We start from the raw sequence: 14592 nt of genomic DNA, 5'->3' as shown, positions 1-14592 counted from the left end.
CCATGTAGAAAGAGATGATTCTCATATATTTCAATTAATCTGTACATGGGTATTTATATACAATTGATTCCTATAATTGTGTTATACTAATTAGGAAGAAATCCTAAATAAGAAATCCTAAATAGGAATACAGAATACAGAATATACACAGAAATAATATAATGATTGACTTTCCATAACAGACCTAATGCAACAGTCAATAAAAGTGACAAACCATCTATAACCAGATAAAGAAACTGTTGAAACAGGACCCCATCATAATGGATAGTTATAAAATGAACCAAAGCTTTATTATTTATTGAAGGATAAGAATGCCTTGTCTGTTTGGCAAGTTCACAAGCCTCACAAACTAACCATTCTCATTTGCATTGTCTAAACAAAATCTAAGGTTAAAAAAGAAAAATGTCATAATCTCCTATGCCATTGAATGATCTCCTTATCAGCTCTTATTGAATTTCCTACCAAAACTTTGGGGTTTAAGAAACCATTACTATCATCTAGCAAATACAAGCCATCTTACAACCTGCTACTGCCAATCATTTTCCCTGTTTTCAGTTCTTAAAACACACAACGGGTAGGAAAAAATTCAATTTTACAATTAAGGGCTTTAGTAATAGAGCTAACAAATAAAAGGTTAATAGTAAAACCAAACACAAGCAAAACTGATGTAAGCTTTACAGGAATGCATTCGACAGAACCTGTTCCAGAAATATTGGCTAAGGATCCATCCACTATGCGGACTTTTTCTTTTCCTGACCATGAGGAATAATTTGTAAATTTATTTAAAGAGCCTATCATGTGCTTGTTTGCTTCAGAATCTATAACCCAAAGAGATTTTTCAATATTAGCAAGAAAAGCATTAACTGATTTAGCAAAATTAGAAAAGGCAACTGTGGCAGTTTGAGATTCCAGCTATGACAGCAAATGCCTCAAGGACTGTACTTCTTCATTGGAGGAGATCCCAATGGTGGCAGCACGAGCTTTGTTTTCGAAAAAATCCACTATCTCAGAAACATTTGTTTGTGGTGTTGTTAAGCTCATACATTTACCTCCATACCCTTTGGATAAGCGACCATGTAGCTTCCAGCAATGTTCCTTTGTATGCTTTGATTTTCCATAGTAATTATTGTGTAAATGATCCTTATCCGATAGACCATTAAGAGGGACGTAATTGTTCTCGTGGGGAACCAGCTACTAACATTGCCTTATCAGTAGGTAAAGAATGGATCATGACACTTCTACTTTCCTCCTACTATACATATGAATAAGTTTGCCTTAGGGAAGACATGGGGTCCTTGCCAAGCACTTAGACCCCAATCTAATTATACTCTATGTCTAACCCAACAAGGAAGTCATAGATCCATTCTTTTTCAATCAATTTTTGGAATTTAACAGCATCAACAGTATAGGTGGCTTGAAAGTCTTGGCAATAGTCTAATTCCTGCTAATTCCTGCCACAAACCACTCAATTCAGCAAAGTGCTGAGCAATGGTCATCTCTCCTTGCTTCGTACTATGAACTTTGTTTTGAAGCTCATAGATTTGTGCATCATTGCCCATTTGAGAATAAGTTTGGACCATTTGAGAATAAGTTTGGAAGACTGCATTCCAAAAAGCAGCCGCACTGTTCAATAGCAAATAACCACGGGCTATCTGAGATTGCATTAAATTTATAAGCCAAGACATCACAAGGGAATTCTCTGATTCCCATTGACTATAAGTGGTACTCTTAGCTTTTCGGTTTTGTTTTATCCCCGGTAACATATCCTTGCAGTTCTCTAGCCTGAATAAACAACAAACAAGATCTTGACCATACAAAATAATTAGTACTGTCAAGCTTTAGAGAACTGATTTGTAAAAGAGGACTGTTAGTCATAATACCCATCTTAGTTTCAGACATTTCATTTTTTTTTTCTCGGCCATTAAAAAAAAAAAAAAGAAAAAAAAGAATAGTAGAACAACAACACCAGACAAAAAAACACAACAGTACAGGTTCAAACAAATAGGTCCAAGTATCAATGTGCAAATCAGGCAAGAGGAATAAGTTGGGCAGAGGCGCAACAATTAGGGGAGAACACCGGAAGAAGACTCAGCAGGAAAAAGTCATCGAAAGAACGCTCACGCGCCAGTGTGTAGAAAATTGGTGAGATCTCTCACACCTTTCAATAGATGGTGACAAATCTTTAGTGATAGACCGATCGGCGAGTGGGCTTCCTCTTAGGGTAGGCAGTGACGCTTCATTCTCCTTCTACAGGTCACTAGAAGCTTACCCACTTAGAAACTCTACTTCCTCTTTAAGAAAAAATTATGCCACTAAAGGTGGTTGTCCTCTGATACCATGTTGAGAAGAATTCTTGGAGAGAAGAATGTGTACTTCAGCATGTATTTGTACACTCTTGCTATTTATATACAACAGTCCTAGATACAAAAGAAATCTAGATATTCTAGGAAACTAATAAAAAGAGGAAGAAGATAACGACAAGGAAAAAAAAATACAATCCCTTTAATTTAGAGATTTACAATATAGCAGGATTCTAACAATTACAACTAAAATTTTGGATAATTAGATGGAAACCACATGTCAAAACTGATATTATGACAAGCAATGTACCAATTTCAGTTTGCAAAGAAAAATATCAATCTAGAAATTTTGGGATTATTGAAAAATGCACATGATGCCAGACCCTAACAATCCATGAACAGCCTTTTACCAATTCATCAACTAACATAAAAGTGTACCCACAAAATAAAGGAATTTTGAGGGAAGAGGAAGAATAGAAGCCATCAGAGTCATATATATATATATATATATAATCATTAATCACAACAATGGATGTACTGAAACATATAATATAAACAAACAACAAAATTGGCTTGAAAATAAAATATTCAAGGAAAATGGCAAGGAAAAGAAAGCTGAAGAGTAAGAACCACTTACAAGTTCCCAGGCTTCAATACTTCGTGGATTTTCATGTAAAAGCTTGCTGTTTATACAACACAAAATTGAAAAGGAGGGAAAATCCAATAAATCCCAGAACAAAATTACATTATAATCAAAGAGACATAATGATAGCTTTAAAAGCCCAATGGTCCCAACAGAAATGGTCCATTCACAAGAACAAAAAGGATTTGAGTAATCCACAAGTTTGTTGAACTCCCACTTGGTTACTTATTATTGAATTTGACAAAGATGCCTCATTATGTTGTAAAGATTTATAAATAACATATCAATTGTTTGCTTATTGCCACAAGGACAAAAATGAAATTCTTACTACCTTTGCCAACAACATTTTGAAAGAATTGAAGAACTCTCTCAAAATTAATAATGACATTCAAAATGCAATAAGAAAAAGTTCAAGGAGATAGTTTTCTTTGTCTTGAAGTATCTAGAAAGGAAAAGTTTTGTCCGGTATTCACGGCTGTTTTTGGGGGGCTAATTCTCCTTAAACATTCTCCATTACATTATAAAAAAAAAAAAAATTATATATATATATATATATATATATATATATATATATATATATATATATATAATAACATAAGAAAACTTGAGTGTTTCTGAATATAGTTACACCAAGGATACAAGGCAGATAAGGCATTCTTAAAATTACTGAAACATAGTAAGGGCATCCTAGTCAACATCAAAAGATAAAAGCATTGGGAGTTCCCAAAACTATTTGTAGAGTACCAAAATTGCCAACCAATAATAAAGAACCATAGATCCAATCTGTCTGCAACAGTTAAATTAATGCAGTCATAATAGTATTGTATTGAAATAATGAAAATATGCATTTCACATACTAACTACTAGCCCACTAAAAATTAAGCAACCAATCTTTCAGTAGGGCCCTTTCCGCTCCAGTTGAATTAAAAAGCAAGCAACAATAAGGCAAGGGTTAGTTTGATACTATAACACTCTTAAAAAAGAATAATTAGGCCCAATTCAGTCCCAGAATGCCAATTGACCACATTACGACAAGCAAGTGGCAATAATCAAGCAAATTATTAACTCAATATCATTTATTACAGCAAAATAGCAATTTTGATGTACCCCTTAACTTCTTTACTCGTAAGAGCAATATCCGGTAGTCAAACCACTGAAATAAAAATTTCTACTAATCATACAACATGACAGAAAAACACATAAATCTGAGGCCCTCCAACATCTCCTTTACTTGTCAAAGAACAATCAAAGCAGGATAAGTTAACAAGAATGGATATAATCCATAAACATTGATCTGAAAGGGCTTCTTTTATATGGTTCTAATTAAAGGTTGCAGATCTGTAAAAGAAGCACAAAAATGGCATCTTCTTGTAAAAAATTGAAACCGAACTGCATGTTTATAGTAAGGCTATAATAAATTTCTTTAACCATCACAAATATATCAAAAGCAGTAATGAACTTACTGCACCCCATAATGCACATCACAATGATTACAATGACCTGAAACACCATATTTATCAAAAGTAATAATCTGAAAAGGAAAACAAAAATATTAATGGTCAATTAACATAATTATGTAATGTTAAAAGCAGCCATGATATTCAAAAAATTTACTACTCCTTAACATATACAAACTCAGGAACCTTAAAAATAGTAACCTAATAATTTGATCACGGTAAGAAACAGCTTAAATAGTTAATAGGAACCAAAAAGATCTTACCACATCAATTTCATGACTAGAGACCTCATCTTTAATGATCTTCGCCAATAAGTTATGGTCCCAAATTTGGCCAAAGCCATCCTTAAAAAAGAGGGGGGAAAAACTATATTATTGTTGAGATTAGAGAGAATTGAAGAATTTCTTGATGTATTTCACAGTGTTACAATGATTCAAATTTATACACAAAGGCTATAGCCTTAATAGGAAAGAAAATAAAAGTTAATAAATACAAATATTCCTAATATCACTAATTTACATTCTAATTTACAGCTAATGCACTAATTAATGGATTTTAACACTTTCTGATTTACAGCTAATGCACTAATTAAGGGATTCCAACACTCCCCCTCAAGTTGGTTCATGTATGTTGCACATGCCCAACTTGCAAACTAGGGTATGAAACACTTTACAACTTAACTCCTTAGTGAACACATCAGCTAACTGATCTTTCAAACATACGTAAGAGACACTTAAGGAATCATCCACAATTTTTTCTTTTATGAAGTGTCTATCAATCTCTATATGCTTGGTCCGATCATGCTGAACTGGATTATGAACTATACTGATTGCAGCTTTGTTATCACAAAACAAAAACAAACCATTAGCTTCAAACAATTTTAATTCTTCCATCAACTTTCGTAACCACAATAACTCACAGATACCTTGAGCCATTGTCCTGAATTCGGCTTCTGCACTGAATCTAGCTATCACATTTTGCTTCTTACTTCTCCAGGTGACTAAATTATCACTAACAAAGGTACAGTATCTTGATGTTGATCTCCTATCATCAAGAGACCCAGCCCAATCTACATCTGTAAAAGCTTTAATCTGAAGGTGACCATGCTTTAAGAAAAGAAGTCCTTTCTCAGGTGTAGATTTTAGGTATCGCAAGATGCGGAAAATAACCTCCAAATGAGATTCATGAGGATCATGCATATACTGGCTCACTAGACCAACTGCATATGCTATGTCCGGTCTAGTGTGCGAAAGATAAATTAGTTTGCCAACCAACCTCTAATATCTCCCTAAATCCACTGATTTTCCAACTCCAGCTTGCAATTTATGATTGGCCTCAATAGGAGACTCTGCCGGTTTACAGCCCAGCATTCCTGTTTCTTTCAACAGATCCAAGATATACTTTCTTTGAGAAATAAAGATTCCCTTATCTGATCTGGCAACCTCTATTCCAAGAAAGTACTTGAGCCTTCCCAAATCTTTGATTTCAAACTCCTGTGCTAGGCGCTCCTTTAAAAGAGCCATTTCTTCCTTATTGTTACCAGTTACCACAATATCATCCACATAGACAATAAGTAGTGTGATTTTGCCTTTACGATGCCTCATAAACAAGGTATGATCAGCATTGCTTTGGCAGTATCCAAAGGAGATCATCGCTTTACTGAACCTATCAAACCATGCTCTAGGTGACTGTTTTAGACCATACAAAACCTTTTTCAATCTGCAAACTTTCCCTCTAGTCTTCTCATTCTCAAACCCTGGAGGAATTTCCATATACACTTCTTCTTCCAAGTCACCATGTAAAAAGGCATTTTTAACATCAAACTACTGTAAGTCCCACTCAAGATTCGCTGCACATGACAACAGAATTCTGATGGTATTCATTTTAGCAACAGGAGCAAAGGTCTCTTGGTAATCTACTCCGTACGTCTATGTGAAGCCTTTTGCTACCAGTCTGACCTTATACCTCTCAATTGAAACATCTGCTCTACGCTTCACAGTGAACACCCACTTGCATTCAACTGGCTTCTTTCCCAATGGGAGAGTAACTAGTTCTCATGTCTCATTCTTTGCCAAAGCTTTCATCTCCTCCGCCATAGCTGCCCTCCATTTTAGATCGAGGCAAGCTTTCTTCCAATCCTGTGGGATAGAGACAGAGGAAACAGACAGTAGAAAGGCTTTGTAGGATGGAGATAGAGAATTATAGGAGATGAAATTAGAAATGGGATGTTTAGTACAGGTCCTAACACCTTTTCGGAGAGCAATAGGAATATCAAGATCATTATCAGAAAAAAGAAGAACATACTGAGAATCAAAATTAGACTCATCAGGAGCCAAAGGAGACTCATCACATACCTCAAGATGTCCAGGAATTGAATCCAGGGATTCCAGTTGATCAACAGTCTCCTACTCGATGGCTATATTTGTCTTGTTTCTTCGAGTATATGTTCTCAAATCTGGCCTTTTTAATCTTTCTCGAGATTTAGGGGACTCTCCCTGAGTTTCATTATTAGGTATAGGCTCTAAACCCAGATTCTCCTCCTGAAATTGAAGGTTGGGAGAAGATGAGGATGAAGGAAAATACACCTCTTCCTTCCTATGCTCCCCTTGAAGAGGTGGATGGAAATAATATTCAAATTTCTTGAAGGTAACGTCCATACTCACAAAATATTTTCGTGAAGGAGGATAATAACACCTATATCCCTTCTGAGTGCTAGAATAACCAACAAAAACACATTTCAAGGCTCGAGGTTCTAATTTTTCACTATTAAGCTTATGAACAAAGCAAACACAACCAAATACCTTTGGAGGAACGGTATATGAATTTTTACCCTGCAAAACCTCTAAAGGACTCTTAAACTCCAATGTCTAAAGAGGCATCCTGTTAATAAGATATGCAGCAGAAAGAATAGCATACCGCTAGTAAGGTTTAGGAACATTTATGGTAAATATAAGCGACCTAGCAACCTCAAGTAAGTCTATTTTTTCTCTCAGATATCCCATTTTGTGAACTAGTATTAACACAAGTCTGATGTAAAATCCCATGTGCCTTCAAATACTCCTGAAAGACTCCATTCATATATTCTGTACCATTATCAGTTCTTAATATTTTAACATGAGCATCAAACTGTGTATTAATCATGTTATGGAACTGCTGAAAATAAGAAAAAACTTCATTTTTCCCTTTCATCAAATATACCCAAGTTAACCTACTGCAACAATCAATAAAGGTCACAAACTATCTGTAACCCGATAAAGACACAGTTTGAGTAGGCCTCCATACATCAAAATGGAAAGTCATAAAAAGAATTGAAGCCTTATTATTTATTGCAGGATAAGATTGTCTAGTATGTTTAGCAAACTCACAAGCATCACATACTAACAATTCAGTTTTGCATTGTTTAAACAAAAAAGGATAAAGTTTTTCTAACTAGTAAATTAAGGATGTCCTGGTTTCCTATGCCACATGATAATTTGTTCCTCAGCACTCATAGATTCCCCCAACATGGCCTGGCTAACATAATCATTCAAGAGATACAGCCCATCTTGCAGTCTACCACTGCCAATCGTTCTTCCTGTCGTCAATTCCTGAAATACACAGCAAGTTGGGAAAAATTCAATTTTGCAGTTTAGAGCTTTTGTGATTGAACTGACAAACAAGAGGTTAATAGGAAAGTTAGGTACATGTAAAACAGAACTAAGACTTATATTAGGGGTGCATTTAACAGAACCTATTCCAGAAACACTAGATAAGGATCCATCCGCAGTGCGGACTTTTTCTTTTCCTGAAAATGGAGAATAGGATATGAATTTATTTAAAGAGCTTGTCATATGCTTGTTTGCTCCAGAATCTATAACCCAAAAAGAATTATTAAGATTGATAAGAAAAGCATTACCTAAATTGACGAGTTATGATAGCAAACACCTTAGAGTCTATACCTCTTCATTGGAAAATATCTTAGTGGTGGTGGTAGTATCTTCAAACAAATTCACAACCTAAGATACATTAGCTTGTGGTCTAGTAAGACCCATCCTTTTTCCTCCACGCCCTTTAGTGGGGCGTCCATGCAATTTCCAGCAATGTTCCTTAGTATGCCGGTTTTTTCCACAATAGTCACAATTTAGTTGATCCTTATCTGATGAATCATGTGATTGTTCATGTGAAGAATTAGCATCTAGTCCCCGCTTTATCAATGCACATAGAATGAATCATGGCACTCCTTCTGCTCTCTTCCTGCTTAACATAAGAGTATGTCTGTCTTAAGGTAGGTAAAGGATCATTCCCAAGCACTTGGACCCTAATTTGACCATATTCCATATTCAACCTAGCAAGAAAATCATAGATCCGCTCTTTCCCAACCAACTTCTGAAATTTAACAGCATCTTCAGAACATGAGGCCTGAAAGTCTTGATAAAAGTCCAGTTCCTACGATAGACCACTCAATTCTGCGTAATATTGAGCAATAGTTAGCTCACCCGCTTCATACCATGAACCTTGTTTGAAGCTAATACACTTGTGCATCGTTCCCAACTTGAGAATAGGTCTAAGAAACTGCACTTCAAATGGTAGCTACACTATTAAACAGTAAATATCCACTAGTTATATGTGGTTGCATGGAATTGATAAGCCATGACATGATAAGAGAATTTTCTGACTCCCATTGATCGTAGGTAGAAGCGGACTTTTTCCGGGTTTTGCTTATCTCCAGTAAGATAACCCTGCAACCCTCTAGCTTAAATAAAAAGGAGACACGATCTAGACCATGCAAGGTAATTTGTCCCGACAAGCTTTACGAGGCTAATAATTAATGAGGAATTTTCAGTTGTAGTAGTCATTTTCCCTTCAACTATCGAATTTTTGCATCGGACATAATTCGTAGAACTTATTAAAAGAAACAAGAAGCAAAAATAAACACCCAAAAACAAAATTGCAAACCAAGAGATAGGAATGGGTCAGCAGGCGTGATAGACTAGGGATGTCGTCGAAAAAAAGTGCGCGTAAAATCGATCAGAATAGGCTCACTCCCGGCGCGTGTACACAAGGTGGAAACCTTCCTGACATGTGGATCATGCACCTCACCGGATGGCAGCGAGAATCCAGGCGAGGACCGGCGATGAGGTTTTCTTCCTTCCTAAAGGGGCGGTGACAACTACCTCCCTCAACAAACCCACTTTCAAGGCTTACCCACACAAACCCTAACTATTTCTCATTGTTTTCTCTCTACAAAAAACAATTGCCAGATAAAATGGCTAAGGCTCTGATACCATGTTGAGATTAGAGAGAATTGAAGAATTTCTTGATGCATTTCACAAAGGTTACAATGATTCAAATTTATACACAAAGGCTATAGCCTTAATAGAAAAAAATAAAAGCTAATAAATACAAATATCCCAAATATCACTAATTTACATTCTAATTTACAGCTAATGCACTAATTAAGGGATTTTAAGACATTCTAATTTACAGCTAATGCACTAATTAAGGAATTCCAACAATCATGTCAAACAAAAGATGGTGTGTGATGATGTTACAATTAAAATCTAATGACCAAAACAATCAAACTCTTGCACACATTTACAATTTTTTTTACCAATCCTTCTTATTTGGCATGTTATGCTAAATCAAGAAATTGGTCGCAATTTTAGTCAATCGACAACATTGGAAACAATACATATAGTAGCAAAGCCAAAAATTGACATTGTTGTTTGGGGGTGGGGGGCGGGGCGGCGTAAAATCTTATAATTTTGTTCTTCTAAAATTAAGTAGTCACTCTCAATTAGAGTTAAAATAGGTATTTCCTTATCATATCAAGAGCTAGTTAGATTAAGTATTCATAAGTCCGTCAGAAGGAATTTACTTCCTGAAAATTCTTCTTTGCAATAATAGAAAGAAAGGAATTTTGAACAAAAAAAAAGAAGGTAGGGAATCCAGAAATGCCAGCTCCTAAAACTAAGAAAGAAGTTAGAGGCTTCTTAGGCAAGTTGTAGTATATCAGCCAATTCATAGCAAAGCTCACCACCACATGTGAGCCCATCTTCAAGTTATTAAGAAAGGACCAGCCCGGTGCTTGGATTTAAAAGTGCCAAGGATTATTTTTATAAAACATTTTATTAAAAAAAATAAATAACTTTTTTTTTTTTTTTTTGCTCATGATATTAATTTCCTAATTTTAGTAACTTAAAATTTTATTAGTTCACAATTTAAACATACACATAATTACACAAATGAAACTTTAAAATTTTATGAAAAGTTTTACAAATTCACATTTTGCACATACATACAATTAAAAAAATAATACCTAAATTGACGAGTTATGATAGCAAACACCTTAGAGTCTATACCTCTTCATTGGAAAATATCTTAGTGGTGGTGGTAGTATCTTCAAACAAATTCACAACCTAAGATACATTAGCTTGTGGTCTAGTAAGACCCATCCTTTTTCCTCCACGCCTTTAGTGGGGCGCCCATGCAATTTCCAGCAATGTTCCTTAGTATGCCGGTTTTTTCCACAATAGTCACAATTTAGTTGATCCTTATCTGATGAATCATGTGATTGTTCATGTGAAGAATTAGCATCTAGTCTGCCTTATCAACAGACATAGAATGAATCATGGCACTCCTTCTGCTCTCTTCCTGCTTAACATAAGAGTATGTCTGTCTTAAGGTAGGTAAAGGATCATTCCCAAGCACTTGGACCCTAATTTGACCATATTCCATATTCAACCTAGCAAGAAAATCATAGATCCGCTCTTTCCCAACCAACTTCGAAATTTAACAAAGATCTTCGAACATGAGGCCCGAAAGTCTTGATAAAAGTCCAGTTCCTACGATAGACCACTCAATTCTGCGTAATATTGAGCAATAGTTAGCTCACCCCGTTTCATACCATGAACCTTGTTTCGAAGCTCATACACTTGTGCATCGTTCACATCTTGAGAATAGGTCTAAGAAACTGCACTTCAAATTGTAGCTACACTATTAAACAGTTAATATCCACTAGTTATATGTGGTTGCATGGAATTGATAAGCCATGACATGATAAGAGAATTTTCTGACTCCCATTGACTGTCGGTAGAAGCAGACTTTTCTGGTTTTTGCTTATCTCCAGTAAGATAACCCTGCAACCCTCTAGCTTGAATAAAAAAGAGATACGATCTAGACCATGCAAGCTAATTTGTCCCATTAAGCTTTACGGGGCTAATAATTAATGAGGGATTTGCAGTTATAGTAGTCATTTTCCCTTCCACTATTGAATTATTTACCTCAGACATGATTCAGAGAACTGATTAAAAGAAACAGTAAATACCCAAAAACAAAATTGCAAACCAAGAGATAGGAATGGGCTGGGCAGAGGCGCGATACACTAGGGATCTCGTCGAAAAAAAGTGCGCCGTAAAAACTCGATCAGAATAGGCTCACTCCCTGCGCGTGTACACAAGGTGGAAACCTTCCGCTGACATGTGGGATCATGCACCACACCGGATGGCGGCGAGAATCCAGGCGAGGACGGGCGACGAGGTTCTCTTCCTTCCTAAAGGGGCGGTGACAACTACCTCCCTCAACAGACCTGCTTTCAAGGCTTACTCACACAAACCCTAACTATTTTTCGCTGTTTTCTCTCTGCAAAAAAACAATTGCCAGATAAAATGGCTAAGGCTCTAATACCATGTTGAGATTAGAGAGAATTGAAGAATTTCTTGATGCATTTCACAGTGTTACAATGATTCAAATTTATACACAAAGGCTATAACCTTAATAGAAAAAAATAAAAGCTAATAAATACAAATATCCCAAATATCACTAATTTACATTCTAATTTACAGCTAATGCACTAATTAAGGGATTTTAAGACATTCTAATTTACAGCTAATGCACTAATTAAGGAATTCCAACAATCATGTCAAACAAAAGATGGTGTGTGATGATGTTACAATTAAAATCTAATGACCAAAACAATCAAACTCTTGCACACATTTACAATTTTTTTTACCAATCCTTCTTATTTGGCATGTTATGCTAAATCAAGAAATTGGTCGCAATTTTAGTCAACTGGACAACATTGGAAACAATACATATAGTAGCAAAGCCAAAAATTGACATTGTTGTTTGGGGGGTGGGGGGCGGGGGGCGGGGGGCGGCGAAAATCTTATAATTTTGTTCTTCTAAAAATTAAGTAGTCACTCTCAATTAGAGTTAAAATAGGTATTTCCTTATCATATCAAGAGCTAGTTAGATTAAGTATTCATAAGTCCGTCAGAAGGAATTTACTTCCTGAAAATTCTTCTTTGCAATAATAGAAAGAAAGGAATTTTGAACAAAAAAAAAGAAGGTAGGGAATCCAGAAATGCCAGCTCCTAAAACTAAGAAAGAAGTTAGAGGCTTCTTAGGCAAGTTGTAGTATATCAGCCAATTCATAGCAAAGCTCACCACCACATGTGAGCCCATCTTCAAGTTATTAAGAAAGGACCAGCCTGCGGCTTGGAGTGACAAGTGCCAAGGATTATTTTGAGAACCCCTTTTCATAAAACACATCAATAACTTTTTTTTTTTTTTTTTGCTCATGATATTAATTTCCTAATTTTAGTAACTTAAAATTTTATTAGTTCACAATTTAAACATACACATAATTACACAAATGAAACTTTAAAATTTTATGAAAAGTTTTACAAATTCACATTTTGCACATACATACAATTAAAAAAATAATACCTAAATTGACGAGTTATGATAGCAAACACCTTAGAGTCTATACCTCTTCATTGGAAAATATCTTAGTGGTGGTGGTAGTATCTTCAAACAAATTCACAACCTAAGATACATTAGCTTGTGGTCTAGTAAGACCCATCCTTTTTCCTCCACGCCCTTTAGTGGGGCGTCCATGCAATTTCCAGCAATGTTCCTTAGTATGCCGGTTTTTTCCACAATAGTCACAATTTAGTTGATCCTTATCTGATGAATCATGTGATTGTTCATGTGAAGAATTAGCATCTAGTCCTGCCTTATCAACAGACATAGAATGAATCATGGCACTCCTTCTGCTCTCTTCCTGCTTAACATAAGAGTATGTCTGTCTTAAGGTAGGTAAAGGATCATTCCCAAGCACTTGGACCCTAATTTGACCATATTCCATATTCAACCTAGCAAGAAAATCATAGATCCGCTCTTTCCCAACCAACTTCTGAAATTTAACAAAGATCTTCGTAACATGAGGCCTGAAAGTCTTGATAAAAGTCCAGTTCCTACGATAGACCACTCAATTCTGCGTAATATTGAGCAATAGTTAGCTCACCCCGTTTCATACCATGAACCTTGTTTCGAAGCTAATACACTTGTGCATCGTTCCCAACTTGAAATAGGTCTAAGAAACTGCACTTCAAATGGTAGCTACACTATTAAACAGTAAATATCCACTAGTTATATGTGGTTGCATGGAATTGATAAGCCATGACATGATAAGAGAATTTTCTGACTCCCATTGACTGTAGGTAGAAGCAGACTTTTCTGGGTTTTGCTTATCTCCAGTAAGATAACCCTGCACCCCGCTAGCTTAAATAAAAAGGAGACACGATCTAGACCATGCAAGGTAATTTGTCCCGTCAAGCTTTACGAGGCTAATAATTAATGAGGAATTTTCAGTTGTAGTAGTCATTTTCCCTTCAACTACTGAATTTTTTGCATCAGACATAATTCAGAGAACTTATTAAAAGAAACAGTAAGCAAAAAATAAACACCCAAAAACAAAATTGCAAACCAAGAGATAGGAATGGGCTGGGGCAGAGGCGTGATAGACTAGGGATGTCGTCGAAAAAAAGTGCGGCCAGAAAAACTGATCAGGAATAGGCTCACTCCCCGACGCGTGTACACAAGGTGGAAACCTTCTGTTGACATGTGGGATCATGCACCTCACCGGATGGCAGCGAGAATCCAGGCGAGGACCGGCGATGAGGTTTTCTTCCTTCCTAAAGGGGCGGTGACAACTACCTCCCTCAACAAACCCACTTTCAAGGCTTACCCACACAAACCCTAACTATTTCTCATTGTTTTCTCTCTACAAAAAACAATTGCCAGATAAAATGGCTAAGGCTCTGATACCATGTTGAGATTAGAGAGAATTGAAGAATTTCTTGATGCATTTCACAGTGTTACAATGATTCAAATTTATACACAAAGGCTATAGCCTTAATAGAAAAAA

The 14592-nt window shown here is 35.9% G+C and overlaps 1 protein-coding gene across 6 annotated transcripts in view; it reads right to left on the bottom strand.

Moving 5' to 3' along the window:
* LOC110658374 (uncharacterized) overlaps positions 1 to 14592 on the bottom strand; it is a 46313-nt gene that overhangs the window by 16116 nt on the left and 15605 nt on the right. For all 6 annotated transcript variants that reach the window (XM_058147222.1, XM_058147218.1, XM_058147220.1 and 3 more), the window contains 3 exons: positions 4664 to 4744; positions 4407 to 4474; positions 2938 to 2983 (listed from right to left, as the gene is read on the bottom strand). In XM_058147222.1, coding sequence (XP_058003205.1) covers positions 2938 to 2983; positions 4407 to 4474; positions 4664 to 4744 — 195 coding nt within the window. The remainder of the gene's footprint in view (positions 1 to 2937; positions 2984 to 4406; positions 4475 to 4663; positions 4745 to 14592) is intronic.

The sequence above is a fragment of the Hevea brasiliensis genome, chromosome 5 (assembly GCF_030052815.1).
Source record: "Hevea brasiliensis isolate MT/VB/25A 57/8 chromosome 5, ASM3005281v1, whole genome shotgun sequence".
Classification (NCBI taxonomy): domain Eukaryota; kingdom Viridiplantae; phylum Streptophyta; class Magnoliopsida; order Malpighiales; family Euphorbiaceae; genus Hevea; species Hevea brasiliensis.
Note: the sequence above shows the minus strand (reverse complement) of the source record. Positions and strands in the feature narration are given on the sequence as shown.